General features: G+C 51.4%; 1 protein-coding gene across 5 annotated transcripts in view; it reads right to left on the minus strand.

Moving 5' to 3' along the window:
- Positions 1-4,307: 4,307 nt before the first annotated feature.
- The window catches only part of IQSEC2 (IQ motif and Sec7 domain ArfGEF 2), a 75,980-nt gene continuing 52,450 nt past the window's right edge, over positions 4,308-27,837 (minus strand). For 3 of the 5 annotated variants that reach the window (XM_074324134.2, XM_074324136.2, XM_074324137.2), the window contains 13 exons: positions 23,517-23,778; positions 22,285-22,686; positions 18,848-19,743; positions 17,287-17,448; positions 16,680-16,802; positions 15,532-15,698; positions 13,138-13,277; positions 12,208-12,333; positions 10,229-10,328; positions 9,534-9,695; positions 7,738-7,911; positions 7,224-7,273; positions 5,534-6,613 (listed from right to left, as the gene is read on the minus strand). In XM_074324134.2, coding sequence (XP_074180235.1) covers positions 5,648-6,613; positions 7,224-7,273; positions 7,738-7,911; positions 9,534-9,695; positions 10,229-10,328; positions 12,208-12,333; positions 13,138-13,277; positions 15,532-15,698; positions 16,680-16,802; positions 17,287-17,448; positions 18,848-19,743; positions 22,285-22,686; positions 23,517-23,778 — 3,730 coding nt within the window. In that variant the 3' untranslated portion in view covers positions 5,534-5,647. Of the gene's footprint in view, positions 6,614-7,223; positions 7,274-7,737; positions 7,912-9,533; positions 9,696-10,228; positions 10,329-12,207; positions 12,334-13,137; positions 13,278-15,531; positions 15,699-16,679; positions 16,803-17,286; positions 17,449-18,847; positions 19,744-22,284; positions 22,687-23,516; positions 23,779-26,439; positions 26,589-27,837 lie in introns of those variants that run through there. The other 2 variants (XM_074324135.2, XM_074324133.2) reach the window with 2 other exon arrangements.

A 27,837-nucleotide genomic window follows, 5' to 3' on the forward strand; every position in this document is an offset into this window, starting at 1 on the left:
CCCAAGTCACATGGATAGTAAGTGGCAGAGCTAGAATTCAAACCCAGGTCTGTCTGACTGCCATACAATTCTGCCTGTAAAGTCTCAGATGGCATCATTCTCAACACACACACACACACACACACACACACACACACACACACACACAGGTGCTCAGGAAACGGGTTCCTTTCCCAGGCCTTGGGTCTTGCTGAGGACCAACTGGAGTCTGGGCACTGCAGACTGAAGAATTGGGAAGCACTGGGGAGCTCACCCTGGACCGGAGGCTGGGTTACTCTCAGGCACCCACCTGGGACAGAGGGTCTGGCATGGAGCTGGTACAGAGCAGTGATTGGAAGGCTCGGCTGGGCTCTTGACCACACTCACCCCATCCATGTTTTCTGGATGAACTGGATAAGCATGACCTTGTGCCTCACTTTTTTGATCTGTAAAATAGGGTCCCTTCTAGTTCTGAGCTGTGAGCTGTGAGTTCTGACTCCTAAGGAGCTCTGGAATCCATCCCCTCCTGCCATGCCATTTTCTAATCTTCTATTCTATGTGAGAGCCATTTACTATCTCTAGCCTGATTATTGAAAGAGCCTCCTCAAGGTATCAACATATCTGTGTGAACTCATGGTTTCATATACATATATGGAGAGAAATATAGACATATGTTATGTGCTTAATACATACATATAACAATAAAAAGATATATTCAAAATAATAATTCCAAATGAATTATGATAGTAGTATAACTCATTGAATAAAATAAAAATCTATAACTCTGCACTGATACAAATGCATAAAATGAGGGAAAAGGGAAAGCTCTTCCTTAAAGGAATGATGAGTGAAAAAATCAATAGATGTGCAAACACTTTTCAAATGAAAAAGCAAACTCTAAAAGCAGCTATAACACCAAGTGCCCAAATCTTGGTTTCTAAATGTCATTCTCATCCAAAAAGAGCCAGGTGTCCTTGGAAAAAAAATGGTCAGTTCCTGGGCTGGGCACGGAAAGGACAAGATGGGCCTGCAGCATCTTGTGATGCAAGAAAACAAGGAAGCGCTCAAAGAAAGATGGAGACCTGCCGAAAGCACACAGGAGCCAGCGTGGAGGGCCTCTTGCTGGCCAAATGTGGGGCATTTTGGAATATCAAAATAAAGAATGGCATGAGTGTGTTATAGCCCATTGAATAAAATAAACAACCATGAGTCCATGAGGATATAAATAAATAAATGTGGGAGAAGGGAAAGCTCTTCCTTACATTGGAAAGCCAACTAATCCATGTCAAAAGGATGACGGTATTTGAAAAATCACCATTTGGCTATCTGGAGAATAATGGGTGAATGCTAAAACTGGTGGGGGAAAGTTTGAGCAGTAACACGTTATTTACATTATTTTGATGCATCTCTCCACAAGACACTCATTAATTACAAAGAGAGAAACAGTCATTTTACAGTGGAGACATTATGTAGCCCAAAGTGTCACTTGGTCTTACTTTCACTTTTTCTGAGACCCTGGTGAGAAAACCTGTGGCAACAGAAGAATGAGGGTACACGGATGGCTCACATCCATCACCCCTGGGCTGCCCTCTCCCGTTCCTTTCTCATTATTCCACAAACACATCGCAGACTCACATACCTCCAGGCCTTTTCATACGCTGCTTCCTCTGATGAATACCCTTCTTTACCTGGCCAATTCCTACTCACCCTTAGAGACTCCGCGAAAGGGGAAGTTCCAGATACCCTTCCCTGACCCACCCCACCCCTCCCCAAGTTGGGTTTTCCCCTTCTTGGTGCCCTCATACACGCTGTGCTTCCTTCTTGGCCTGTACTTATTATGTTGTATTGACATATCCCTGCCAGGCTGTCCACCCCTGAAGGTCTTGTCCTGCCCTGTCCAATATGACAGCCACCACCCACATGTAGCCATTTAAGATAACTTTAATGGTAAAAAATTGGTTCGTCAGTGGCACTAGCCACATGTGGCTTCGGGTTACAATACTGGACAGTGCAGTTACAGGACATTTCCAGCAGCACAGAAAGACTTATTGAATAGCACTGGTCTAGGACAAAGAACTCTGTGAGATTCCAGGACCTTTGTCCTTTGTTACGTGTTGTCCATCTCCAACCACATTCTTGAAGATACTGGCAATAGAACCTTTGATGTGAGGACAGCCACTGGTCGGTGAGCCTCCAGGGAGAGGGGGAAGGCGGGACAGGGATAGCCCAGTGCTGGGACTGCAGTGAGGAGGACACTGGAGAGAGCTGAAGGAAACATGAGGAGTTCCCACGGGGCCCCAAGGCTTGGTACACAGGTGCAGCAATCAATAAATCAACCAAAGATAACTTACTCTAAGATTTAGCTTAGAAAGAACCGTTCATTCAAATCAACCAAATGTTAGTGTCATCTGTGCTGTACCAAGCATTGTGTTGGGCAATGCTCTGGACAGAGATGATTCAGACCAGTGTCATTCTTGAGCCACTTATAGTCTGGTGAGGAAGACAGATAATGATATGAGGAACCTCAGAGTAGGGAACCAAGGGCACATTCTGTGAGGGATGGGTCCTTTACGCCCATCTCCCAAGAGTGAGAAAACCCTTATCAGGCATGTTGGGAAGAGCACGTCGGGCAGGAGGGAAGGCACAGGTAGAATACAGTGGACCCTTGAACAATGTGGTGAGGGTTGGGGTAGGGGCGCCGACCCACCCCGGATCAGAAACCCGCATATAAATGGACCTGTGCAGTTGAAACCCGTGTTGTTCAAGGGTCAACTGTACTGAGTTTGGAAATTACACACAGGCCTTTTCAGGGAAGTGACTGGATGACCAAAATGTGGGTGAGGAATGAGAGTTAGGACTACAGAGATCAGCGGGGGCCACATAGTGGAAGACCTCCAACCTCAAGACAAGTTTACGCTTGTGTCTGTAGGTGGCCCAAAACAGTTCACTGTGTGTCTAGCAAGGGGTAGGCATTTCACATGCATCTATTAACAGTTTCCCTGCAAGATTAGTATCCCTAGTCTTTTACAGGCAAAAGACCAAGCCCTTAGAGGCTAAGTGACTTGCCAAAGGCAACACAGTCAAATCTGTGACTGAGCCAGGATTTGAGTGCTAAAACTGAGCTTTGGGGAGATGAAACCAGCGTCTAACTGAAAGTGGGAGAAGGGGGAGTGACCAAAGGCAGTGCAGCTTGGTCCACCAGGGAAGAAACAAACAAACAAACAAACAAAACACAGATTGGACTTGATTCCTGACCCTCTTCCTCTGGGTCTAAGCTCTTCGAATGCCTCCTCAAGGAGGCATCAAACGCTTAGATAGTCCCAGCTGCTGCTTTTGCTTAAATGTACGTATGAGGAAGAAAACAAAGACATTGGTCCAAGATGCTAAAGAGTGGGGCCTTCCAAACCATGCCCTCTTAGAGGCCATTCCAGACTCTAAGAAGGCACCAAAAATATGTACTGACTGCTGCTTCTGGGGACCCTGCTGCTGACCCTAACCAAGAACCATTGCTCTGCCTCATTTCTCCTGGGCTCAGAGCCCAGGGCGTAATCAGTGGTGCTGGAAACATGTCCAGTTCATAGGAAGGCAGTTGTGGGGACTGGAAAGAGGACTAGCCTAGAAGTCAGGAACCCCCATCCTGACTTGTTATGCGGCCTTGGGAAAGATCCTTCCCTTCTCTGGGTCTATACTCTCCGCTGTGAACTAAAGGGAGTCCTGCTATTTGTTATCTAACATCCTAAGTATATATACAGAACTCTTATAATGTATCTAGCCCCTGGCTTCCTGGCCCAGGTTACCACCCCCCTCGAGGACAGAAATGTGGCCAGCTGTGGGGAGGGGAGAGGACTCCAGGGCAAAGCCAGGCCAGCCACAGGAAGGGTAAGAATAGACACCAGAAGAGTAGAAGGAAGTATCCAAGCTGTGAACGGAAGAGAAGGGAACTAACTTGTCGAGCACTGACTCCACGCTGACTGCTAGACATTTGTTACCGCCGTGTGGCAACGGCTACCACCCCAAGTTCTAAACTGAGGAAACCGAGACACAGAGAGTGTGTCTTTCTCCAGTGCACATGCCTAGCAAGGAAAAACCCCAGGATTTGAACTGGATCAACTCCACAACACAGGGCCTCACTACTCTTGTCACACAGACCATTAACAAATTGAGACAGGAAAACTTCCCTCATCTCCACCTCCCGCCCAATCGAAGCATGTCACCCACCCAGTTACCAGAGCTTCTCCCATCAGCGCCTCACCTCCCAGGGCTAAGGCCTCTCTCTCCACAGGCTCCACAGTGGGAGAGGGCCACAAGGAGGAGGCAGAGGCGGGAGGTGAGCACAAGGTCTTTTATGAGGCATCAAATATACATTCTTATATACAAGGAGGAAAAAAGACAATGCCTGAACCCCAGCTCCTCTCCATACAGCCCCTCCCGCTGCCGTACTCCCGCACCCCCAGGCCCCACAGGCCCTGGCCCTTCATACAGCCAGGATCTGTCTGTCTGTCTGTTACTGCAGCCCATGGCAGAGAGGGGAGAGGGAGGCAGGAGCTGAGAAAGGAGCTGGATATGTGGGGCAAGAAGAGGAGCTGGGGCTTGTAAAAAATATATTTATAATAAATAAACAGGGCTGTAAAGGGGCTGAAGAGGCAGTGGAGATTTTGGTGGACAGAAGGACTCAGGCATCCTGGTTCCCAGCCCCCACTCTGATGGCTTCAATCTCTGGCTCAGGAAGGACATCTCGGGCTTAAGGTGGCCCTCTGGGAACCTCTCTCCCCAAGGCTGATGCTGGGTGCCCTGCCCCAGCGAGGTGTGTGTGGGTGATATCTGTAAAGTGCATTGTCTTCAGTTGTAGGTGGGGTAGGTGTAAGGGAATGGGGGGGGCATGCAATATGGGTGAGGGAGGGCAGTGCCCTTCTCATCCCAGACCTGAGCCCCCCCCCCAAACCTGTCTGGACTTTGATCAGGATAAGAACGCAGCAAGGAGAGTCAAGGTCCTGAAGCTGAAGAGGTCTGGACTGGGGCATAGACTGGCTCTGGAGAGGAAGCACTGCCCCATCTGGGGGCTAGCATAAGTGGGTCCCATCCACTGAGTGCACTGACAGTCCATGTCCTCCGGCAGGTGGAGAGACACATGGAAGTGTGTGGCCAGGCCCTAAGGTCAGAGAGAGGGCCAAGCCAGCTGAGGTTTGGCCACAACTCTACAAAGCTCCCTACTAGTTCCACACAGCCAGGGGCGCCCTGGGGAAGTCTTCAGCCTCACTCCTTCTGACACCTGCCCTTCCCTACCAGCCAGAGCTCACAGGGAGCTCACACTGGCTCAGAGGTCTGAGGCCACCCCAGCTAAATCTCCCGGGGGAGGGGGGAGCGAAGGGGAGAGATGAAGAGAGGAAAAAGAGAGCAAGGATCTCCAAAAGGTCCTCATCACTCCCCAGAGCTCGAGAGCCCTGTGTCCAGGCTTCAAGTGGCAAGGGTCCTTGAAGCTGGAAGGAAACCCCATGGCGACTGTTGGGGGTTAGAGGAGGGGTCCCAAGGCAGGGAGGAAGTAGGGAGGATGACATTTCTATGTGTATATAGTATATTTTGGAAAAACTGAAGAAGCAGAGAGGATGCAAGGCCACCCTCCTATGGATTCCCCAGACCTCCCCGGGCCCCAGCTCACTCTCTGCATTCATCAGACCACGGTGCTGATCCGACTGGGCTTGGCCTTGGGGTTTGCAGTGGGTGGATTGGCCGTGCCAGGGGGCCCAGAGGCGTGCAGGGGGCCATGGGGGGAAGTGGGTGGCAGGGGCGAGTGCGGGGTGTGGGGTGAGGGTGGGGGCAGGGGTGGGTAGGAGGGGTGGGGTGGGATGGGGGAATGCGGTGACAATGGTGACTGGGGGTGGTGGGGGTGGGAGTAGGAGCCCCCTGGTGGCCGGGATCCAGGACCCCCAGAGGCCCCTGCTGCTGGCATCATCTGTGGATGGTGGCTGAAGATGAAGTGCTTGGGGCCCTGTTTGTGGGCTGGAGGGTGCTGGGGGGCAGGACTGTACAGGGGCAACGGGGATGTGGGTTGGTGCAGAGGGTGGCGGCCATGTGGAGCAAACTGAGGGTGTCCTCCAGCCCCCCGTCTGGGAGCCCTGCCTGGCCGGCCCAAAGTATAGTGCTGGGGGCCTGGGACTGGGCCATGGGCGTGGAAGTGGCGATGTGGCCCCACAGGTGGGGCTGAGGCGGGAGGTGGTGGAATGGAGCCCAGCTGGGGCAGGGGTGGCGGCTGCTGAGGAGGTGGGGGGAGAGGGGGTTGCTGGGGTGGGAGGTAGGGTGGTGGAGCAGGGCCTGGTCCTTGGCAATACTGGGCATGCAGGGCCTGGAGCTTGGACTGCCCATCGGGCAGCACCCCCAGGCCACCGTGACTGTGACCATGGTGGTGGTGGTGGTGGTGGTGGTGAGTGGAAGAAGCAGATGAAGAGGAAGCAGAGGCCTGGCCTGTTGGCGGTGGTGGCATCTGGAAGGGCCCCTTGCCCCGCTTGCTTCCAAATAGGGAGCCCAGGAAGGATGAGGAGTTGGAGACGGGCCTCTGGCTCTTGTACTCCTCTGGCGGCGGGGGTGGGGGCGGAGGTGGCATCCTCTGGTGAGGGCGTGGACTGCTAATAACGGACCCCTGGAAGGGGGGAGGGGGGAAGTCAGGCCAGTCTAGACGTCCTATATCCCCAACCCTAAACTCCTCCCGGGCCCTGAGGGCTGGAGCTAGGGAGACAGGAACCCCAAGGCATCAAGAAAACCAAAGTAACAGTCCTGTACTTGTACATGAAGCTCCCCAGCTTGCAGAGCTCTGCTGTCACATCCACTATCTCATCTGAGCCTCAGCTGGGAGAGGAAGAATTAGCAGTCTCTCCTCCTCATCCCCATTTTGCAAGCAGAGAGAATGTTAGGCCCAGAGAGACAGAGTGACTTGCTCAGGCTCCAAGAGGTAGGACTTGGAGGACTTGGAGGTAAGAGCTCCTCGTGGCCCAACTCCAAGGGCCTCACTACTCAGAGTCGGCCCAGGGGTTGGGAGGGGGCTTGGGAGAGTGGAAGACAGACTGAGAGACAGGCAGAGTGAGGACAGACAGAGTTGAGGACAGATGGAGAGAGTGGTAGGCTGGGAGAGGTAGTCGCAGGGTTCCCAGCAGGTAAGATGGGGGAAGCAACAGGTCCCCTCCTCCTCCAGGGTCCATGGCAGAGGGGCGGGGCTCATGCAGAGGATGAGTGGGGCAGGAGCTGGCACTTACTTCGATGGTGCTGTCCAGCGATCCCACGCTGTTACGCCGCCCCCGCTTCCCTGCACCCACAAGCAAGGAGCCCAGCGTCAGAGCAGCAACCCCCCCTCCCCACCCTGCTGGGCTCCAGAGCTGGGCCCCTCCCGGGGACAGACACCCCTATTCCCTTTCCCCCATTGAAGAGGGGGTGGTGGGGAGGAGGAGAGGTGGAGAAGGAGGAGCAAAAGGAGGAAGAGATGGAGAAGGAGGAGAAGTGGTGCTGGAGAAATAGAAGAGGAAAGAGAGGAGGAGAGGTGGAGCAGCAGAGAGGGGATAAGACTGTGGCCCCACTTCACACTCCCTGGCCCAAACTCTGGGCTCCACCTGTTCTGACCTGGCTCCCAGGCCCCCTGTGGCGCAGCGCCCAAGGCTCTAGATGAAGGCAGGGGGCGTGCGTGTGTGGCAGGTACAGGGAAGGCTGGCCGTCAATGAAAGGAGGCTAAGAGGACACTGGGTCCCACATCTCCCCAGGGCCTGGAAGACTTGCCTGCATCTGAGAGGTCTCGCAGGGAGCTGCTGAGTGCGCCCCGTTTGAGCCCATCGCCTGCTCCATATGTATCCTCCAGGCTGCTGCGGACCAGCGTGCCATTCACTGAGTCCTTGGCCCCTCCAGGCTGTGAGGCGTTAGGCCGCATCATACCTTTCTGCTTCTCCAACTCCGCTGGGTGGAAGTGAGGGAGACAGGGAGTGAAGGTTAGGAACAGGAGTGAGAGGCCACCTGACGGACCCCAGGCCTCCATGGGCCTTCCCCCTCCTCACTTGCTCTGTCCCTAGGGCCCCTGCTTTGCCCCTTGGGCCGCCAGCACATCCCCTCAATCCACAGCTACATCTCCCAAGCCCCCTACAGCACCCAGCCCCATCTTTTGCCATCTCCTCTGGCGGTCTTCCCTTCTTCCCTCTCAGGGCCTGCTCCTCCAGCTCCTCTCCCCTTTCTTTCGCCCATCTTGCTTCTCCCCTCCCCTGCCCGCTCTCAGTGTGGTCTCCCAAATGACCCCTGCCCTTCAAAACAGAGCTTCACAGTGGCTGGTTCACAGCAGGGGTGGAAGGCCCTTCTAGCCTATGGTGAAGGGCAATCATTCCAGAGTCTGCTCAATTCTCAGATACCTTGCTTCAGAGCAGAGGGATCCTGGAAGGTCAGGAGCAGGAAACAGACAGGAATTGTGTCCCCTACTAAGTGCTAGCCGTATACTGGGCTCTATGCATCCTTGATCTCTCTCAATCCTCACAAGAGTTCGGAGGTAAGTATTACCATTCCCATTTTTCAGAGGAAGAAACTAAGAATCTGAGAAGTCATAGAGCTTGCCCAGAGTCGTACAGCTGGAAATGGGGGAGCTGACATTCTGGAAGCAGGTCTGCCTGAGTCCAAAGCCTGTACTCTCTGGCTTCCTTACAACCCCAGCCCCCGCAGAGGTCATGGAGACTTCTATCGCCCTCCCCTTATCTTGGTATGCTCACCCCTCTCTCTGAATGTCCCAGTGTCTCAAGGATCTGGGGAACTGAAATGTGTGACCCTGCCTTACTGAGGAGTAGAGTAGACCCTGGAAGTGTGAAGGCCTCCATCTCTCTCTCTCTCCGTCTGCCTGCCTCTTTCTCCTTAACACCATGTTACTTAACTGTGACTGGAGAAGAAAAAAACTTGGAGAACATTGGGAGGAATGAGATGTAATCACTATTTTCTATTATATATGATCAAAATGACTTGGTGTGGCCCCTGGAGGCCAAGAGGATGGGTCACTGGGACTCAGCTGAGGAACTGGCATGTGTGGAGAGGAGCAGAGAGGCTGGGAAGGAGAATAACATTTGCTGGACGCCTAGGATGTTCAACACTGGTGTCCTTTTAGTATGGAGGATTCTTCATTGGTCTCCTCTCATTGACTCTCCACAACTCTGTGAAGGAGATTTCATTATTCCAATTTCATGTAGGAAGAAATTGGGGCTCAGAGACTCAGGCAACTTGCCCCAGCTTACCCAGATAATAAGTAGCATACTTGGGAACTAAAACTAGAGTCCTACCTCCAATATCCTGATTCTTCTCCCTGCTGCCTTTCATTAGAAGGAAGAGTTGGCTCATAGTTAGGGCTTGGAATAATAATCAGAGGTTGACAGGTAATGAGCCCCTTGTCCCTGAAGATATTCAAGCAGAGACTGAAGGGTTCCTGGAATGGGGTTAGGAAGTCTGGACAAGCTAACCCTCAACTCTGAGATTCTCAGAGGACAAGACTCTTGGTGTCGGCAGGGCAGCGTATCGGGAGGTGTGGAAGGAGACGTGGCAAGGCTACTCACATTCCACGCGGTACTTCTCCATCTCCTGTACCTCAGCGATGGACTCGCGCAGGTCAGACGTGAAGCGCAGCCGGTCCTGGAGGCTGGGAGCATTGAAGATGATGAGGACTTTGCGCTCCCCGCCAGGTACTGCTGACAGCAACTTGATCCCAAACTGGTAATCTGTGGGGCAAGTGGAAGTGGGACCCCTCTGTTAGGACTGCAGCAATGTGTCTCATATGCAAAATAATCTTTCTAATGTCCAACTCTGATTGAACCTCTCCTCTGGCTCAAGCATCTTCAGTGGCTCCCCTTTGTTCCCAAAGTCCCCCAAAGTCTTCTGGGAGTCATGGCCCTGTTACTCCCTGTGCTCCAGGATGAAAGGGCAAACTGAACTCTGACGGCTCTCTAGAACCCCTTCCTTCACACCTCTGCCTCTTCTCACATTGCTTCTGCTGGCCAGAAGGCCACCCAACAAAGCTCCTCCGGCTCAGTTCTTCAAAGCGCAGCATGATCACCGTCTTTTGGGCCCACCAGAAAACATACACACCGCGGTTCTCTGTGACCCCATCAGCTCTCCAGGGCACAAACCCAAGTCATACTCCACCCTGGGCTGCCCTGCATCCCAGGACCAAGTGCTTTGGAGACCTCAGACTAGTTATAATGGGGACCACAGCATAGACTCTTGGGATGATGGGATCCAAGAAGGGACTCACATGAATTCTGGAAGAGCTGCATGTGCATTTCCACGAGGGGAAAGGATTGACGGAAGCTGTACGTCACCAAGATCTTCTTCTTCTGGAAAATTTTGGTGACCTTTGGCAGGGATGGGAAAAAGACAAGAGGCAGGGTTTGGGGTGGGGAATTTTCACATGGCACCTGTTTCTCCTCACTTCCCTCCCCTCCCACTGCCAGTAACAGACATATACACACAAACACACATACCCAGAATTTGGGGAGAACTGAAGCTTGAGGAGCAGAACAGGAGAAAATGCAAGCTCCTGATGTAATGACAACATACATACAGGTGTTTACAGTTTTCACAGGAAGAAACTGAATGCTGCTCCCTCCAGGAAGCTTGTCCTAACACCCCACACAGATCCCCTACCCCACCTCCTCTGCTCCCAGAGTGCTGGTTCAGTGCCTTTCACCATCAGGCTTGAGAACATTCTATGGGTGTGATAACCCCCTGCTGGACCGGGAGCTGCAAGAGGAGCCTGGTTTTCATGCATCTTGCCCACCCCCACGGGCCCCAGCACACAATGGCAATCTCTGCTGAATCAATGTATAGAGTTAACAAGTCTTCCTCTCAACAACCCACGGTCTTTATCTAGTACTCGGGCACTCTGGACTCAACTAACATAGGTTGTGAACACCTCAGACAATCTGCAATTAGAGCAGTCTACATTTTGCATTTAAAAGCAAATTATTTTATTTCAGGATGGTTACAGTGCACAGTTAGGCAAAATACATTTTTATTCCTTTGGACTGTGAGCTCCCCAAGAACAAGGACTGAGTCTCAGCCACCTCTGTGAACCCAGTGCCTAGCATGAGGCTGGACACACAGGTGCCAGTGAGTGACAGATATTGAAACATTTACTCAGCACCTGTGTAAGCCAGGCACTCCTCTGGGTTAGGCTATTCCACAGCTGACCTCTTAATTTCATCCTCAGGACAACCCTATGAGATAGGGAGTAGCCCCACTTCACAGAGGAGGAATTGAGGCTCAGAGAGGGCATTGGAAGGGCTTTGTCTAAAGCAGCGATTCTCAAGTGGGAATGACTCCCCTCCCAGTGGACATTTAGCAATGTCTGGAGACATTTTTTGGTTGAGGAAGTGCTACAGACATCTAGTAGGTAGAGACCAGGGTGTGGCTAAACATCCTCCAATGCAGGATAGCCCCCGGATAACAAAGAATTATCCGGTCCCAAATGTCAACAGTGCCAAAGGTGAGAGACTCTGTTCTAAAGGAAAGAAGATCAAAGGGGACAAGTCACTGTCCTCAAATCCCCGAGCAGAGGGAGAACACTTGTTCTCTGTAATCCCAAGGGGTGAATGACAATCATTGGAGGAAACCCATCAGGAGACCGAGTCTAGCAGTCAGAGATGTCTAACAGGAAAACTGGCTGCCTTGAAGGAAGGCAGCCTTCTGTCCTCACAGTCATGCAAGCAGGGAGCCATGCAGGAAGCCAGTTTTTGCTCTGGGTAAAAGGTTGGACAGGAGACCCTGAAATTCCCTTCCCACCTGCAGAATCCTAAGAGTCCCAGCTCTGAAAGACACATGTCGACAATGGTGATGAGCTCAGTTTTAAGAATCACTTCAGGCATCCCGACCACCCACCTGAAGGTTTCAGAATGACTCCAGGGTCACAGGTTCACTTCCCTCCACCCAACCCTCCGGGCTATTGAGGTGGACGGGACATTTCCTACCTCTTCCCAGGTTGTAAGTCTATCATCTCCCTTGATCTTCGCATTTTTTGCTACACAGATGCCTCTGTGTAGCTATCACTACCTCCAAATGGATCCAGGAAGTAAAGGAGGGGTGGGGGTGGCCTTATCCAACACCACATAGATTACATGGCAGAACCCTTCACCTACCACACCTTCACCACCAATGTTAACATGATTCACACCAGACGCGGGGATTCAGCTCACCACCTCCCTTCCATCTCCCCCTGCCCCACAGTGCTCATACCACGAGGAGGTCATTGAAGAGGAAGACCTCCCGCTGATGCAACCCTAGTCTCTGGGGGCGGTTGGGATCTGGCACCTCATAGAGCTGGCAGCAGCAAACCAGTCGACGGTGAGGAAGAGACAGGACCTAGATAGGCATGAAGAAGTAGGTGTCAGCAAGGTCAGCATGGCAGCTTCAGGCACCTTAACATGGACTGCAAGAGGACGTTTACCTCTGATATGTATCACTGGCACTCGGACACAAGGCGCCTAAGAACCGAAGGCCCAGGCTTTCCTGCTGCCTTGCCTTTGTCCCAGTAGCTCCCTCTGTCTGGAATGCCTTTCTTGCCCAGCTTCATATGGCCACATTCCGCCCTTCCTCCGAATCCCAGTTCCAGTGATATCTCTTCCAAGAAGCCATTCCTGATCTCCCTAGGCTGAAAATGACCTCTCCCTCATTTGTGCTCTCCTAAACTAAGTGTAAGGCAGAAGTATTGCGTCTCTGTCTGACAACCCCCTCCCCCAGTCTGTGAGCACCCCCAAGGCCAGAGACCATGTCTGACTCATACCTGCATCCCTGGTACCCAAATGCTGGGCTTAGTGGAAAGGCATCTGTCAATGTTTGTAGATTAAAGACTGGAGTGTGTTTCTGACTTTGGTTATCAATTAACTATTAGCTTGGCTCCTCACTTGGAATGGACAGGCAAAACCAGAGGTGGGAAGGATGTTAATATTTACACAGCACTCACCGTGTGCCTTGCTGTGTGCTAGACGTACTCTCAAAGAGCACCTCACTCAGTCTGCACCATGACCCCTGAGGAATGCGTCATCACCCACTCCATTCAGCAGGTGAGGGGGTCTGAGGCTCAGAGAGGGCCAGTGACTTACCCACCACTCGGTGGCAGAGGCAGACCCAAACCCTGTCCCCTCTGAAGCCACCCAAGTCACTTACCGGCTTCTTGCCCACAATCATGCGCTCCACAGCCTGGACCTGGGACACGTGGTCATCGTTGGTCCGCAGTTCGCGCCCCTGGATGCGCTGGTAGATGCCCACCAGGAGGTCTCGAGGGATGTCTTCACCGTTGTCAACCCCTGAGTGGGAGGAGTAACACAGGGATATATTCCACAAATGTGGGGAGCGGGTGGCAGGGGTTCTCCATAACACCCCACACCCAGTCATGGGCCATAACAATGACCAGGACTAGAAAGAGTGGCACCCTCAGTCCCGCGGTGAGGAGAGGGCCAGGAAAGGCGCCCTTCAACCAGACAGCCAGCTGCTTGCCTCCCAAGCATGGTTTTGTCTAAACAACTCAGAACACACTTTGATGAAAACAAGTAGATACTTTTGTTTGCCTTTCTAACTAGCAAAAATAATGCTAAATGATCATATCCAGTGTTAGTAAGAGTGCAGGGAAGCGGGCATGTATATTAATTAGCATAACAATTTGGGAAGGTAATTTGGCAAGATCCTAAATATTCAGTGATTTTCCTCTTCTAGGAATCTGCCCTAAGGAATTACTCAGAAATATGTGCAAAGACATGTACAAGTACTACTTAGGGCAAAATTTTGAAACAGCCTAAGTTCTAACAATAGAGGAACAGTGAAGTAAAGCTAAGTATACCTGTTTAATAAAATAATTTACAGCTATAAGACACCTGATGTTTACAAAAAGCATTAGAAAATTCCTGTGGCAAGTTAAGTGAAAAGAGTGGGACAGTAAATTGCATGCATGATCTTTACTTTATATAAAGTTACATAAGCATAGGAAAAAAGACTAGAATACACCAAAATATTTACCACTGTTGCCTCTATGGGGCAGAATTTTGGGTGATTAAAAGAAATTTTCTAATTTTCTATATTTCCAAAAGTTGTGGAATGAGCAGGTATTCATTTCATTTGTTTGTTTGTTTGTTTAGTCATTTAATAATTGGAGAGGGAAAGATATACATATATACACACACATATAAAATATATATACATACACATATACATCAAGAGAGAGAGGGGCGGGGAGGGAGGGGGAATGAGTGAAATGAATGAATGAATGAATGGCAGGATTCTGGGAAACAGCTCCCGACGGCCTCTGATCTGTCTAACTCCCTCCTCCTGTCTATCATTCTTCACTCCTGATTGTCTGCTGAGCGAAACCTATTCACTCTTGTCTTTAAACTTTCTTCTGGAGAAAATGTTTCTCTTTTGAAAAGGCCACATCTCCTCCTTGGACAGGTGCTAAAAGCACATCCATCATCGCACTGCCTTTTGACCTCAGCTGTCAGAGAGCTTAAGCCCGTCAACTGTGCAAACCCTGCCGGTCAGCAAATTTGTCTTGTCTGTTTTTCCGCAATTCGATTTCCTGCTTTCATTTCTGTTTCAATAATCCTAACATCTGTGTCATTTTTAGTAGGCTGCTCTTTGGTGAGAGACAGGGCCTGACATCAATACAATAAACCAAGAGAAAAGGTCAAGGTGACCCCTTTAATCTGGCACACAAGGTCCTCGTATATTGGTTCCAACCAATGTTTCCAACTGGATGTCTAAGCCATCTTGATTGTTCTCCAGACAATTTTACATTTTCCTACCTCTGTGCCTTTGTTATTCTTACTGCTAGTTAAGCCCTCCTCTATGGCCATTCTGCCATGTTATCAGCGCGTTCAAGGCCCACCTTAAAATGAAAATACTGCTTCCTCCAGGAAGCATATGGGAGGCGGGCTCTCCCTCCTCTGAGCTCTGACTGCACTTTCGGCCTGCCTGACATCACAGTTCGCTTTCGGTCTTGTGTTTGGTCCCTTGTACTATAAGTCAGTCTCTCCCACGGACAGGGAGCTCTCTCGGGGCAGGGACTGTGGCAGATACCCCTCCATTGTCCTTAGCGCCCGTCATAGAGCCTGGAACACATGACACACTTGGTTTGTATTGACTGGCTGGCTGGTTGGTTGAATGAAAAAAATGAATGCACGGAGAGAGAAAAGGGTACTAAAATAATCAAGTGAGTCTTTATGGGCATACATAAAGAAGACAGAAAAGGGGGGAGTGATGAGTGAACGGATGTGTGAATGACTGAGTGAATTAGTGGAAGCTCTGTAAGAGTCAGGACTTTTATTTCTCTTGTTCAGGACCTGCTCAGGCAATATCCAGTGGGGGAATGAGTAGATGGACAAACAGCTGATTGAATTAGTAAGTGAATGCCCTGGGAACATCCAGCCTTGGCGAAAGTGAAAGCATCATAGGTTAATTTCCAGGGAGCCGAAGTGATCTCCCAGTCCTTCCCCACCCTATCCCCCACCCTGCCCACTTGCCCTTCCCAGGTGAAGGACAGGAAAAGCTGGTAAGGAGATCTGGGGTCACCTCTCAGGTTCTTGATGAAGTCATCTAGTTTCATCTTGCGTTCAGCCTTGACACTGGGACTGTACATGTCAGTATTGAGGAGGATGATGGCAAAAGCAAGGATGAAGATGGTGTCTGGGTTCCGGAACTGGCGCACGAGGGCTGGGTTACACACACAGTACCGCTGGCTGTAGGATAGGAGGGGTCAGGGCAAGGGTTAGGCACCAATTATCTCCACTTACCCACTCGCCTCCCAGTCTGGCACCACCAACCCTCTCCTTTGAAAAGTACTCCCAAGCCCTTTGGGTCTGTCCTCTTTCTTCAGAGTTTCCCCAAGACTAGCATGTAAAAATCACAATCACTACTACATTGTACCGAGCTCTACCAGGGGATTTATGTACATTGTCTCATATAATCCTATCCCAGTCCTTCAAGGTAGCTATTAGCAGCCCCATTTCACAGATGAAGTGACTGAGACCCCAAGTGGTAAGGTAACTTGCCCAAGATAATAGAGCTGGTAGATGGGAAAGCCAGGATGAAAATCTAGATCTTTCTGATTGCAAAGCAAATCCTCGTCCGATTATGGGAAAAAAGTTCTCAGCATCTCTTGTTTCTCCTCTAAATATGCCAAAGTGGTGGGACCAGGATTTATACCCAGGTCTGCCTGATCCCTGCAGCATTCATAGTAGAGGATCAGAGTTAAGGGCATGGGTCATGGAGTCAGACGCACTTGAGTTCAAATCCTGGTTCCACTGCTTACTCACTGGATGACTCTGGGCAAGTTATTTAACCTCTCTAAACTTCCGATTTCTCATCTGCAAAATGGGAATAATAATAGAAGCACCTACCTCATAGGGTTGTTGTGAGTATTCGGAAATATAATCATGAAAAGTGCCCAGTTAAGCACCTGATACCTGGAAGTGCTCAATGAACATTAGCTATTGTTGCTAATGCTGTTGTCACTTTGGAGGCCCATGACTAAGATGCTGAGCTAGATACTTTCTGCACATTACCTGTGATCCTCACAACTTAACTGTCTTGCAAGATCAGATTTGTAACTGCCATTTTCTGATGAGGAAAGTCTGAGGCTCAGAAAGGTGATCTGCAAACATACTATGCTGCCCCCCAAAATAGGGAAGGGCAGCTTTAGCAGTGGGAAGTAGGCACACCTGAAGGCTTCGATGAGTCGTTCCACTTTTTGGGCCTCACCCTGAACCCGGATATGGGACTGGAACTTCCGGAGTGCATCATCCAAATCCATGGAGGAGAAGTCCATCTCATCCACCACACAGCTGAAGAGCAAAGATGGAGGTGTGACCCTCTCAATTCCTCGGTAGGAAACCTCTGACCCACTCAGACCTGCTCAGATGGACAAATATCCCCCCTGATAGACTTCCACAAAATCTGAACCTGTGGCCCAAGCAAGTACATAGGAGGATGGAACATTTGAAATTGAATTCATCCCAGAAAATCAAAGCCGGACACATGGTTACTAAGAGTCCTTTCCATCAACCGACTCATTTCAGAGATGAGAAAACTGAGGTCCAAAGCAGGCCATAGGACAAACATGCCTTGCCTGGGGCCACCCAGAAGACTTTAGGAATAGGGCCAAGGAAAATCAGAACTCTTATGGGCAGGGGAGTACGGGAACAGGAAGGGCCATGAATCCTATTTTATAATTTATCTGAGCAGAAAGGACAGGCTTCCCTCCTCCTCCCTCCTGCCCTTCTTTTTCAGGAATCCCTGGCCCGGCCTGCCCCATCCTTGGGTCCTCACTCCAACACGTCTCTGTTGAACTGCTTCTGCCGGTTCCCTAGGAATTCCCCTATCATCTGCCGGCTCAGGCCTTTCCGTTCCAGGATGAAGTGAGCCACTCCCACCGGTGTGTCTGACAGGAAGCCGCGCTCAATGAGATACTGGATACCCTTCTCTGGCTTCCTGCAGAAATAGGAGAGGTAAATGAGATGACTGTCCTCCTGGAACTCTGCCCTCTGTCCCATTTCATGAACTAATTTTGGGCCCAACCGTGGCCTCAGAGAACCAAGGAAGTCGAATATATAATTTGGTGCAATCCTTTCACAGGACAGGTAGGAACACCGAGGCCCAAGGAGAGGAAGCCACTTTGCCATTTCACAGAGCTTCAGATCTCCAGGGTATCCTCAACCCAACTTCCTCCTTCACTGGAGCTACAATTTAAAGAAAATTAAGATCTAGTAAGAGCCTGCTCTATTGCTGGAGCTTTGATATTCCCCACAGGCACCAAGGAATCCTGGGAGGGGGCCTAAGCTCCAGGCGAAGCCCTTCTCTCCGAGTCCTAGGCCCTCAGAGTAGGAATGAAGTGAAGAGGTTACTTTGCTCTTTATCCCACATTCCACTCACATCCCCCACCCACCCAGACAGGTATCACCCAGCCTCTGAGTGTTTCCACGGACAAGGTGCTCCCTGCTTTCCACTAAGCCAACTCTGGGTCTGAGCTATCCCATATTCAGAACCCGAGCGCCTTAGCACCCCACAAGGCTAGAATGTGGAAGAGACTTTGGTGTGACAGGAGTCCCAGACCCATCATTTCCCATGTTTGACTTGGGACAATTCCGTTTACTTCTGTTCCTTCTCAATAAAATAGGGACGCTACCATCCACCTTGCCGAGTTTTTCTGATAACTAAATACAGTAGGTGGCAGTGTCTAATAGGCTACAGACATAAGGCATTTATTTTCTTACTATTTTCTGAACAAATGTCACACTCCAGCCCCACTCCTAAGCACCTGGCACAAGACTATGTACCTAGAAGGAGCTCAGTCCTGGTCACTGACTAGTCCAGCACCCCACCCTACCCTGCAACACCTCGAATGCACACACCCTGCTAGTGGATAGATGGAAACACTGAAGCCCAAGGAAGGAACCTATCTTGCCCAGGGCTACACAGTGAGTCTGGCCAAAGTCAAGCTAAGAGTCCAGGTCTCCTGTTCCTCAGAGCAGGACTCTTTACACACCACATTAACTCCCCACCGAAAAGGGGAGGTGGGGGAACCCCAGGTTCAGAATCCATCCTGTAGACCATGAACTGGGGCCCAGAGAGGGGAGCATCTCATCCAAGATCACACAGCTAGTCAGACGCAGTACTAGGACATGAAGTACCGCTAATGGGTATGTTGGGGAGGGGGCTTTCTACTCTGCTACCTTGCTGTCAACCCTCTTCCCTGAACAGCTGGGGAGAAACACCATCCACAGAATGAGAGGATGGTGGTAGCAGATCACTGCTTGGAGTTCAGCCCCAAGGTCAAAGTACCCAGTGGCAGGGTAGGAAAGGGCAAGAGGGTGAGAATGGGAGCACGTACTTATTGAAGAGGTTGAGGCCAATTCTGTAATGGCGCCTCTGTACCACGTCATTGTTGAAGGCTGGTGAGTCCCAGCTGTGCCTCGTTTCCCGCTGGTAAGTCTGCTTGCACAGGCCGGTGGCTGGAGGCTCCCTCAGGCTGTCCCTCGAAGAGGAGCCAGAGCTGCAGTTGATGGTCTCATTGGAATTGCTGGAGCTCTCAAGGCTCTCATTGTCTCCACCATCAGAGTTCTCTCCCGCGGCCTCACACTTCCCCAACCTCCGACCCCCAGCCACACCACTGGGCCCAGTACCACTGTTGGGGGCTGGTGGCAGGGGCCCTGGCGGGGCTGGGGCTGGGCCCTCCGGGGCTGGGTAGTGGCGATGTGGGATCGGGGCCCTGCCCGGTGGCCCCTTGTGCTTCAGGGTCCCATGGGGGCTGCAGCCATCGGCTTCATACACCAGCTGGCGGTGAACAGAGCCACGATCTGAGCGGTCACTCAGGTCTACAGAGCTGTCACTAGGAGGCTCGATGGTAAGTAGGGGAAGGTGGGCGGCTCGCAGCCGGAAATCACGACACTCTAAGCACCCAGGCCCCCTGCGAGTGCCTTCCTCACGGCTACCATCTTCCCGGGTCCCTGGTGGCACTGGTGGAGGAACTGGTGGGAGAGGGGCTGGTGCCCAGAACTCAGGCCGGCCCTGGGGTGGGGGCTCTGTGCTGGGCAGTCGTTCAGGGGATGGCGGGGGAACTGGGTCATCCAAGTAGAGGGGAAGGTCACTGAAGGATGTGGCTGAGCTGTCCTCTTGCTGTTCCTTTGACTCTCGCTTCTCCAGTTGGGCTGACCCTGGCTCCTCGGACATGGGCCCCGATGGGTGGCAGTTCAGGGCCTCGTCGATGGATTCAGCCAGAGACTTTACCTGTGGGGGGGAGGGAAGGAGGGAAAGGGAAAGAAAGGAAGGAAAAATGAAGGGAAAGATGGTGGGATGGTAGAGGAGTGGGAATGAGGGAGGAAGGAAAGGAAATAGTGGGAAACTTCCTGGTGGGTCAGCCAAGAAGAGGGATTCCCCTGCCCCACCTCCACAGGTTCTCTGCAGTGTATAAAATAACGCCCAGGGAGCCATGGGTGAGCTCGCAGGAGCTGGGACTAATGCCCACAAGTTCCCTTCTCAGATATCCCAATACCTCCTTAATGTCTGATTAGACCCAAGCCAAATGCCACCTCCTCCCTGATTCAATCCACATTCCTGCCTCTGCCATCCCTTGGGTAAACCCAAATCCCAGCTTCCTCTGGGCTCCCAGAGCCCTCTGTCTGGTTCTTTCTTAGGAAATCCATAAGATTTAGCCTTGAGAATCCAGACCCTGACTGGTCTGGATTCTCTGTGGTATCTGCCTCTCTGTGGTATCCAGCCTCTAAACTGACCCCCAATGATCCCTGTCTCCTGGTTGGTCTGTGGGACTGATGACATATGGCAGAAGTGACAGGATATCACTTCCGAGATTAGGTTATGGAAGACTACAGCTTATGTCTTGAATCCTCTCACTCACTTGTGCTTTCTCTCTCTCAGACCCTTTGCTCTGGGGGAAGCCATGCCATGAGCAGTCCTATGGGGAGGCCCATGTGGTGAGAACCTGAATCCTCCTGCCAACAGCCAAACGAGCGAGCTTGGAAGCAGACCCGTCAGCCCTAGTCAAGGCTTCAGAGATTGTGGTCCCACCCTACAGCTTAATTGCAGCTTCATGAGAGACCCTGAGACAGAACCCCCCAGCCAAGCCGCTCCCAGATCCCTGGCCCTCAGAAACTGTATGAGATAATAAATGTTTGTTGTTTAAGCTCAGTCTTTAAATTTAGTTTTAAGCTACTAAATTTTGGGGTGATTTGTTATGCAGCAATAGATAAACTAATACCCTTCCCCATCAGATTGGGATAGCACTGAGAGCTGGGCCCAGGCCTGCTTCCTCGATGTCCCCAGAGACTGTGAGCTCCTTTCCCCCACTACCCCTAGGGGGCTGGTTCCAGGCCCAGTTTCTTTCTTTCTAGCTCAGCTCAATACATTGCTTAAGACAGAAGAGATGTTCAATTAAATGTTTGTTGTATGAATGAATAGATGAATGATTTAGATTTTTCTTTAATACTTATTTCCTTCCCTCTAACCACCCCCAACACAACCCCTTCACTAGCTACAAGCAGGCATGCCCAGACTGACGGCAGAGCCAGATCACAGAGGTTAGAGCAGGGTGATTTCTTCTCTTATAAAGCTTCTTTCCTTCCTTCCTTCCTTTCTTCCTTCCTTCCTTCCTTCCTTCCTGCCTTCCTTCCTTCCTTCCTTCCTTCCTTCCTTCCTTCCTTCTTTTAACAATCTCAACCAAACACCTCCTCGGTTTTAGGAAGGAAACTCACATGTACTTAGCATCTACCACATACTAGGTGTTTTCATATATATTATCTAGCTGAAGTGAATCTTTAAAACAACTCTAAAAAGAAGGGTTTATCTCCACTTTATTGATCATGTTTTAGTGAGGTTAAACAGTTTGACCAAGGTCATACAGCTGGGAAATGACAGAGCTGGGATTTGCACCTGAGAAGCTGTGCTGACATGCTCAAGCCTAGAATGATCTCCCACCACCATCAGTGCCTGATACATTCCCACCCTTCCATGTTTTTGGCTAATGCAATGCCTATGCAAGCGACACCCTGCCTATCTCGCTAAATCTTATCTGTCTGGTAAGGCCCAGCTCCAGTGCTGTTTTCTCAAAGAAGCCTTCTCTGGTCCTCCCAAAAGAAAGCTTCTTCTCCCTCTTCTGGTTCCCCCAGGACTATACATGATCATTTCTCAGGGCTCTGAGCACACTCTATTTCAGGAGACAGTAATGTGCACATACGTTGGCCATTAGATCCTGGAGAACTACTGGCCTGGGAGATCCTTGAAAACAAGGACCTGGGTGGTTCATCTGTCTCCCCCAAGGTGGCCAGCAGAGAGCCTGGTCTGCGGTAGTGTGGTGTAAGCCAAAGGGCATGGGCTTTGGAACCAGGCAAAGCTGAGTTCCAATCCAGTTTGGAAAAGTCACTTCATCTCTCAGGACCTCAGAGCCTCAGTCTCCTCCTCTGTAAAATCAGGGTACCCTCCCTCATCTCACAGGTCATTATGAGGCACGCACAGTACCTGGCACAGAGTAGTCACTCATCACAGGCTTTAGGCCAAAATTTGATAGTGGATCAAGTTCCAAAGAGTGAGAACTTTCATTTTCTTATGTGTTCTACACCCCCAGATTTGTAACTTGCTTGTTTTCACTATATAATTTTTCTGTCTTGCCAATTCACAGTCCCTACTCATGGTAGCTAGTGGTTGTTCTTAAATATTCGTGGGGCAATGTCTTTCAGTTTGAAGTATAGGTAAAAAGTCATAGGAGTCGTCAGAGAACGGGGATGGGGAGGAAAGGCCCTTCTCAGGGATGCTGACCTGTTTGGAGAAGGAGTCCTCGAGCTCTGTGATGTCATTAGAAAACTCTCCTGATGTGGTGACGGAGCTTCCCCCACCATCGATGCCCCCTCCACAGGAGCCTCCATACGGTAGCCCCCGTTCAAGCCGGTGGCTCCGGGCACCAGCCATGGCACCCTCGTCCAGCGAGGCAGGCTTGCCCTCGAAGTACGCAGGGTTCTGTGCCTTCTCGTACTCCTCGAAGGAGAACTGCATCCGCATGTTGGAAAGGATGATGCGCCGGGACATGCGGCTCTCCGAAGCTGAGCTGCGGAGCCGCTCAAAGTTCTTGTTCATGCGGTACTGGCGGAAGGCCGTCTGGATGGTCCTGGCGGCCCTGCGGCTCAGAAAGGAGCCCCCATACTTCCTCTCCAGCATTTCCACCTGGCAGAGGAGGGTCGAGGGGAACAAGGTCAGAAACGCACTACAGCCTCATCTTTCTAGGCCTCAACGATACTACCAGAGTCACAGCTAACTGCTTACAGCTGCCTGAATGCACCAGGCTGCACTCTCAGACTTGTCTTCTCCCTCTAATCTCAGATAGCACTTGTCACACGGGGCTGGATTGTGGTTTTCTTTTTTTATTTACAAGAACTGAATAGACATTCAGTATTCCAAAAAAGTTAGAAAAAAATTGAGAGGCCAAAAAAGGAAAGAAAGAAGGAAGGGAGGGAGGGAGGGAAAGAAGGGAGGGAAGGAAGGAAGGAAGGAAGGAAGGAAGGAAGGAAGGAAGGAAGGAAGGAAGGAAATAAGATTGGTTCACCTAAACTCCTAACGCCTAACCATAACCACAATTAACATTTTGGTATATGTCCTTCCAGTTTTTTTTTCCACACATAGTATTTTGTGCCTCCTCCTTTAGCTAAACAATATCTTGTGTGATATACTGAGCACACTCTTCTCAAATTGTCAACTTATGTGTGTGCTTCTTCCATCAGACAGAGATTTTTGAGAACCAGTCCAGGTCTCATTCATCTTTATATCTCCAGGACCCAGCATGAAGCTCAGTGTTTGCTGAGGGAATCCAGATTCAGTGGATAAGTGGTAAATGAGTTCCCAATAGGGTGAAGGGTCCTGGAGCCTGTCTTCTCCCATTCCAGCCTTATTATCCCTCTCTGGATACCACCCTCAAGTGGCACATGCCAATCCCTCCTGCGATTCTCTCACACCCCCGTTCCCACTCCCATTCCCCGCCAGGGCCATCTCCTGTTCACCTTCTTGTCCTGCAGGTCTGTGGAGAGTTCGTAGCTGTCCGAAAGGGCCTTGGAGCGCTTTATCTCCTCCTCCTCCTGCTTCCTCAGGGCGACACTGGCTGGCTGGAGGCGGGCCCGCTGAGCCCAGGGAAGGCCCACCCCAGCAGGGGGGCCTCCCATGTGGCTGCTGGTGGAAGACAGCTGGCTCAGCCGGTAGGGGGGTTGGCTCCCAGGACTATCAACCGCTGTGCTCAGGTCACTGCCTGGGGCATCACCCTCCACACTGTGGGGATGAGATAAGATGAGCCAGGATGTGGGAACAAAGGACAGACCTGCTGGGCCAGACTGAGAGTGGATGGACCAGATTCCTTCCCATAGCCCCACCCCCCAGCTTCTTCACAGTTATAAGGACCCAAGTATTTAAAGGACAAAAGGGAGTCTTACACCCCACCCCCCTACCCCATCCCCTCCAAACTTTCTTTTCACTGCCCTCAGGGTCCCCTCCCTTCATGCCCCCTTGCCTTGACAGCCTCATCCTCGGTCCCCTTCTGCCCCAGCCCTCACGGCTCTGTCCTCAAGTGGCCCCCGCCCTCTCACAGACCTGGTCCCGGCACAGCCCCATCCTCTAGACTCCTTTCCCTCAAGGCTGGATCTTCTCAGTCTTGTCCCCAGTCCTGTTCACCCCTCACTGCCTGGTCCCCTCATGGCCACATCCCCTCACAAATTTAGTCCCAGACTAGTTTTCTTCTAGTCTTGTCCTCTCAAGCCCCCTTTTCTAAGAGTCCTGTCCCCTAATAGCTCCATCTTCAAATCCTCCTTCCCCTGATGGACTAGTTCTCTTACGGCTCCAGCCTTCCCCCCAGACCTCTTCCCTCACGGCTCTGTTCCCAACACAGCATGTGCCTGTGGTTTACCGTCCAGCCTGATCCCCAGCACCACCCCAAATCAGGCCAGAGGCCCACTCTTGCATCCCAGGCAGGATCTGCCCAGCCCTGCCCCCTGCAGCCCCGCCCCTGCCCTCAGCTGTCTGGCCTCAGGCCTGGGCAATTCCCAGGATTCCCCGGCATGAGGGCACAGGGCTTAGAGACAGTGGGTGGGGCCTCTCATCCAGCATCCTCACAGGTAAAGAGCTGCCCTGCGGGGTAGCTTCCTTTTTCTCCTCATGGCCTCCTCTGCTCTGCTAGGGGAGGCGACCAGGGGTCTCAATGCTGAAGGGTGGCAGGAGCCGGGCACTGGGCCTTGCCTGCCCTGGTTACCCAGAGCTGTTGTTCCGTCAGAACCTTTCCCATGGTGCCCAACTCCGCCAGACCTGCTTCCATGGGTGTCAATGGCAACCAGGCTGCCAGGGAACCCAGGTGGCAACAGAGCCCAGCCGCCCTGAGCCGCCCTGAGCCGAGAGGGCATGGTGAGGAGGCACAGAGGCAGGAGAATCGGGGAGAGAGTCAGCAGGGGAGGGACAAGCAGGTGAGGCCCAGGGGGTTGTGGAGTAGGGGGAATGGGTGTGGCTGGGGCCCAGATAATGGTTTGGTCTGGGCAGGCACTGGATTGATGGGGCTCTTAGCTGGTGAAAGGGTTAAGGGCCACTCCCCAGCCCTGACTTGGCAGAGGCCAGGGTGCAGGGCAGAGGAGAGCTGGGATGGGTGTAGGAGGGTTCCCTATCAGTACGGAAGATTGAGCTGCAACAGGCCTGCCAGCCTTGCAGAAGAGCATTTTGGGCTGGATGCTGGGCGGGGTGGGGAAGCTGTACCTATGAGGCTGGGACCTGGGCTGCAGGGATGGAGCTTGGCTCTGCGCTGGTGGGAGCTCCTACCCACTGCTCATCTACCACCTTCCCAAGCATTAGTCTGCAACACTGCCAGGAGCTAGGCGGAAACAGACTGAGGGGGGTGGGCGGCTGCCCTCTCCCCCAAATGCTCTCTCCTTCAGGGCCTCGGGCCTGTGAAATCCCCCTCCAGGAGTCAGACCCAGGCCAGCCCCTCCCCCCCTCCTGGCGTCTAAGATGCTCCTCTCCTCTCCCCTCAGGACTCAGGTTCCTGCCCACCACCTCTCAAACCTCTCACTTCCCAGTACACAGCTCCAGCTCAGTTTTAATCAACTGTCTCCTTTGTTCACGAATCATCCATAGCTCCCACTGCCCACAGAGATAGCTCAAGTTCCTCATTGTGGCATTTGAGCCATCTCCAAGATGAACAATAGCTAATGCTTAGAGAGCACTTAGCATGTTCAGGCACTGTTCTTACCACTTCACATTTAATAACTTGTTTATTCTTCAAAACAAGCCTATGAGACAGGTATTGTTATTCATTTTACACATAAAGAAACTGAGGCCCAGAGAGGTTAAGTAATATATCTATGATCACACACAGCTATTAATGATAGAGCCAGGATCCAAATCCAAGCTGTCTGATTCCTGAGCTCACGTTCTTAAACATTAAGCCATGCTACAGGGCTGGCTGCCAATACCCCACCCCCTCCACCCTTCCCTCCAGCCTGGTCTGGTCCTGTTTCTCCCCAATACTTCTCTGCTTTCCACCTCCAAAGCTGCTCATACAGTACCTTCCACCTGAAATGCATTCGCTATCATCTCTGCCATCTACAATCTGAGAAATCCCCCCACACCCTAGTTCCATCAAGACTCAGGTCATATGCCACCACTAAGAAGCCCTCTTGAAGCCCACCTTCAGCCAGAAATCATGGCCAATCCTGTTCAGAGCTCCCCCACACAGAACATGTCTGTCCTTTTTATGGCACAGATTAGCTTTGGCAAAGTGTGACAGCTATTTGTGTACATGACTCCTAGATCCCAGCACAGGAAAAAAATTTGGTAATCTCCTAGCTAACACAGAGCACAAGGCCTGGAGCAGAGTAGGTGCTCAATAAAAACTTCTGGAGTGAGGGAGTCAGTGAATGACCTCTGGTGGGCTGAGCTAATAAATCCTCTCACCTAAACTTTGACAACAGCCTCCAGTCTCCTCGTCCAATCTGTTCTCCATCTTGTGGCCAGAGAGATCTTCCCAAAATACAAGTCTGACCATTTTGCTCTCCCACTAAAACCTTTCCATGGCTCCTCACGATTCGTTCATGATTGAGTGCTTTCTCTGTGCCAGGCAGTGCTGGGTGCTGGAAATATAACAGTGAACAAGATGCATAAGATTTGTTTCCACGAGGAGGTGACATTCTAGTGGAAGAAGCAGACTATAACCACATGCTATTATTTCAGATAGAGATAAGTGCTAGGAAGGAAAATACAGCAGAATAAGAAAAGCTGTTGTTTTAGATGTGGTGGTCAAGGAAGGTCTTTTGGAAGAAATGGCATATAAGCAGAGCCCTGATGGCAGGGAGGGAGCAAGCTGTGTGGTTATCTGAGGCAAGAGCAATGCAGACAGAGGATAGAGCCAGTGCAAAGGCCCTGAGGTAGAACTGTGCCTGGCATATTTAAGGAACAGTGAGGAGACCGGTGTAGCTGGAGCAGAGTGAGTGAGGGGAAACTGATAGGAGGTGAGATCGAGAGATAATAGAGGGCAAATCGTGAAGGGCACTGAGTCCACAATAAAGACTGGCTTTTGCTCTGCTTGAGATGAGCAGAGGAGGGACATGATCTAACAAGGTTTACAGGAATTATCATCCATAGGATAACCTCCAGCTTCCTCACCATAGCCGTGGCTGGTTCTCCTGACCTGACCTCTGACTTATACACCCTCTGCCCCATTACTCCAACCTCGTTACCTCCTGTTCATCCTTCAACATGTAGCTCAGGTGTACCCTTCCATGTCTGCCTGTCCCCTTCACACAGGTTGGCTTACAGGCTCCTCCTCTGTGCTGCCATAGGGCCCTATAGTCCCTTCCATCCCTAGGGCAAGGGTGTTCATTGGCTCATTGAAGCCTTGCAACTTATTGAGGCAGGCATCATTAGCCCCATTTTATAGATGAAGACACGGAGGCTCAGACTGATGATGTAAACTGGCTCAAGGTCACACGGCTACTAAGTGTGAACGTCAGGATGCAAACCCAGGGCCCAGGCTGTCTTTTCATGACATCTGTCTGCCTCTCTCCACTTCTGGCTCGCTCTCCCCTCTGCCACCACTTGGTTGCAAAGGGATAATGGTAGAGAGGTCAGGATGTAAACATAGGCTCCCCCTAGAGGGCCTGGTAAAAAGGACAAGGCTTGAGGGCATTGCCCCTGATGCCAGACATACAGCTGAAGAAAGGAGACTTGGGGACGTGAAATCGCTTAACTCAGAGCCCCCAGAGCACTCAGGGACATGTTGATCACATGGAAAATCTCTCTCTCTCTCTCTCTCTCTCTCTCTCTCTCTCTCTCTCTCTCTCTCTCTCCCCCCCC

This window comes from Rhinolophus sinicus, chromosome 18 (assembly GCF_057876585.1).
Source record: "Rhinolophus sinicus isolate RSI-liver-muscle chromosome 18, RSI-T2T, whole genome shotgun sequence".
NCBI classification, from domain to species: Eukaryota; Metazoa; Chordata; class Mammalia; order Chiroptera; family Rhinolophidae; genus Rhinolophus; species Rhinolophus sinicus.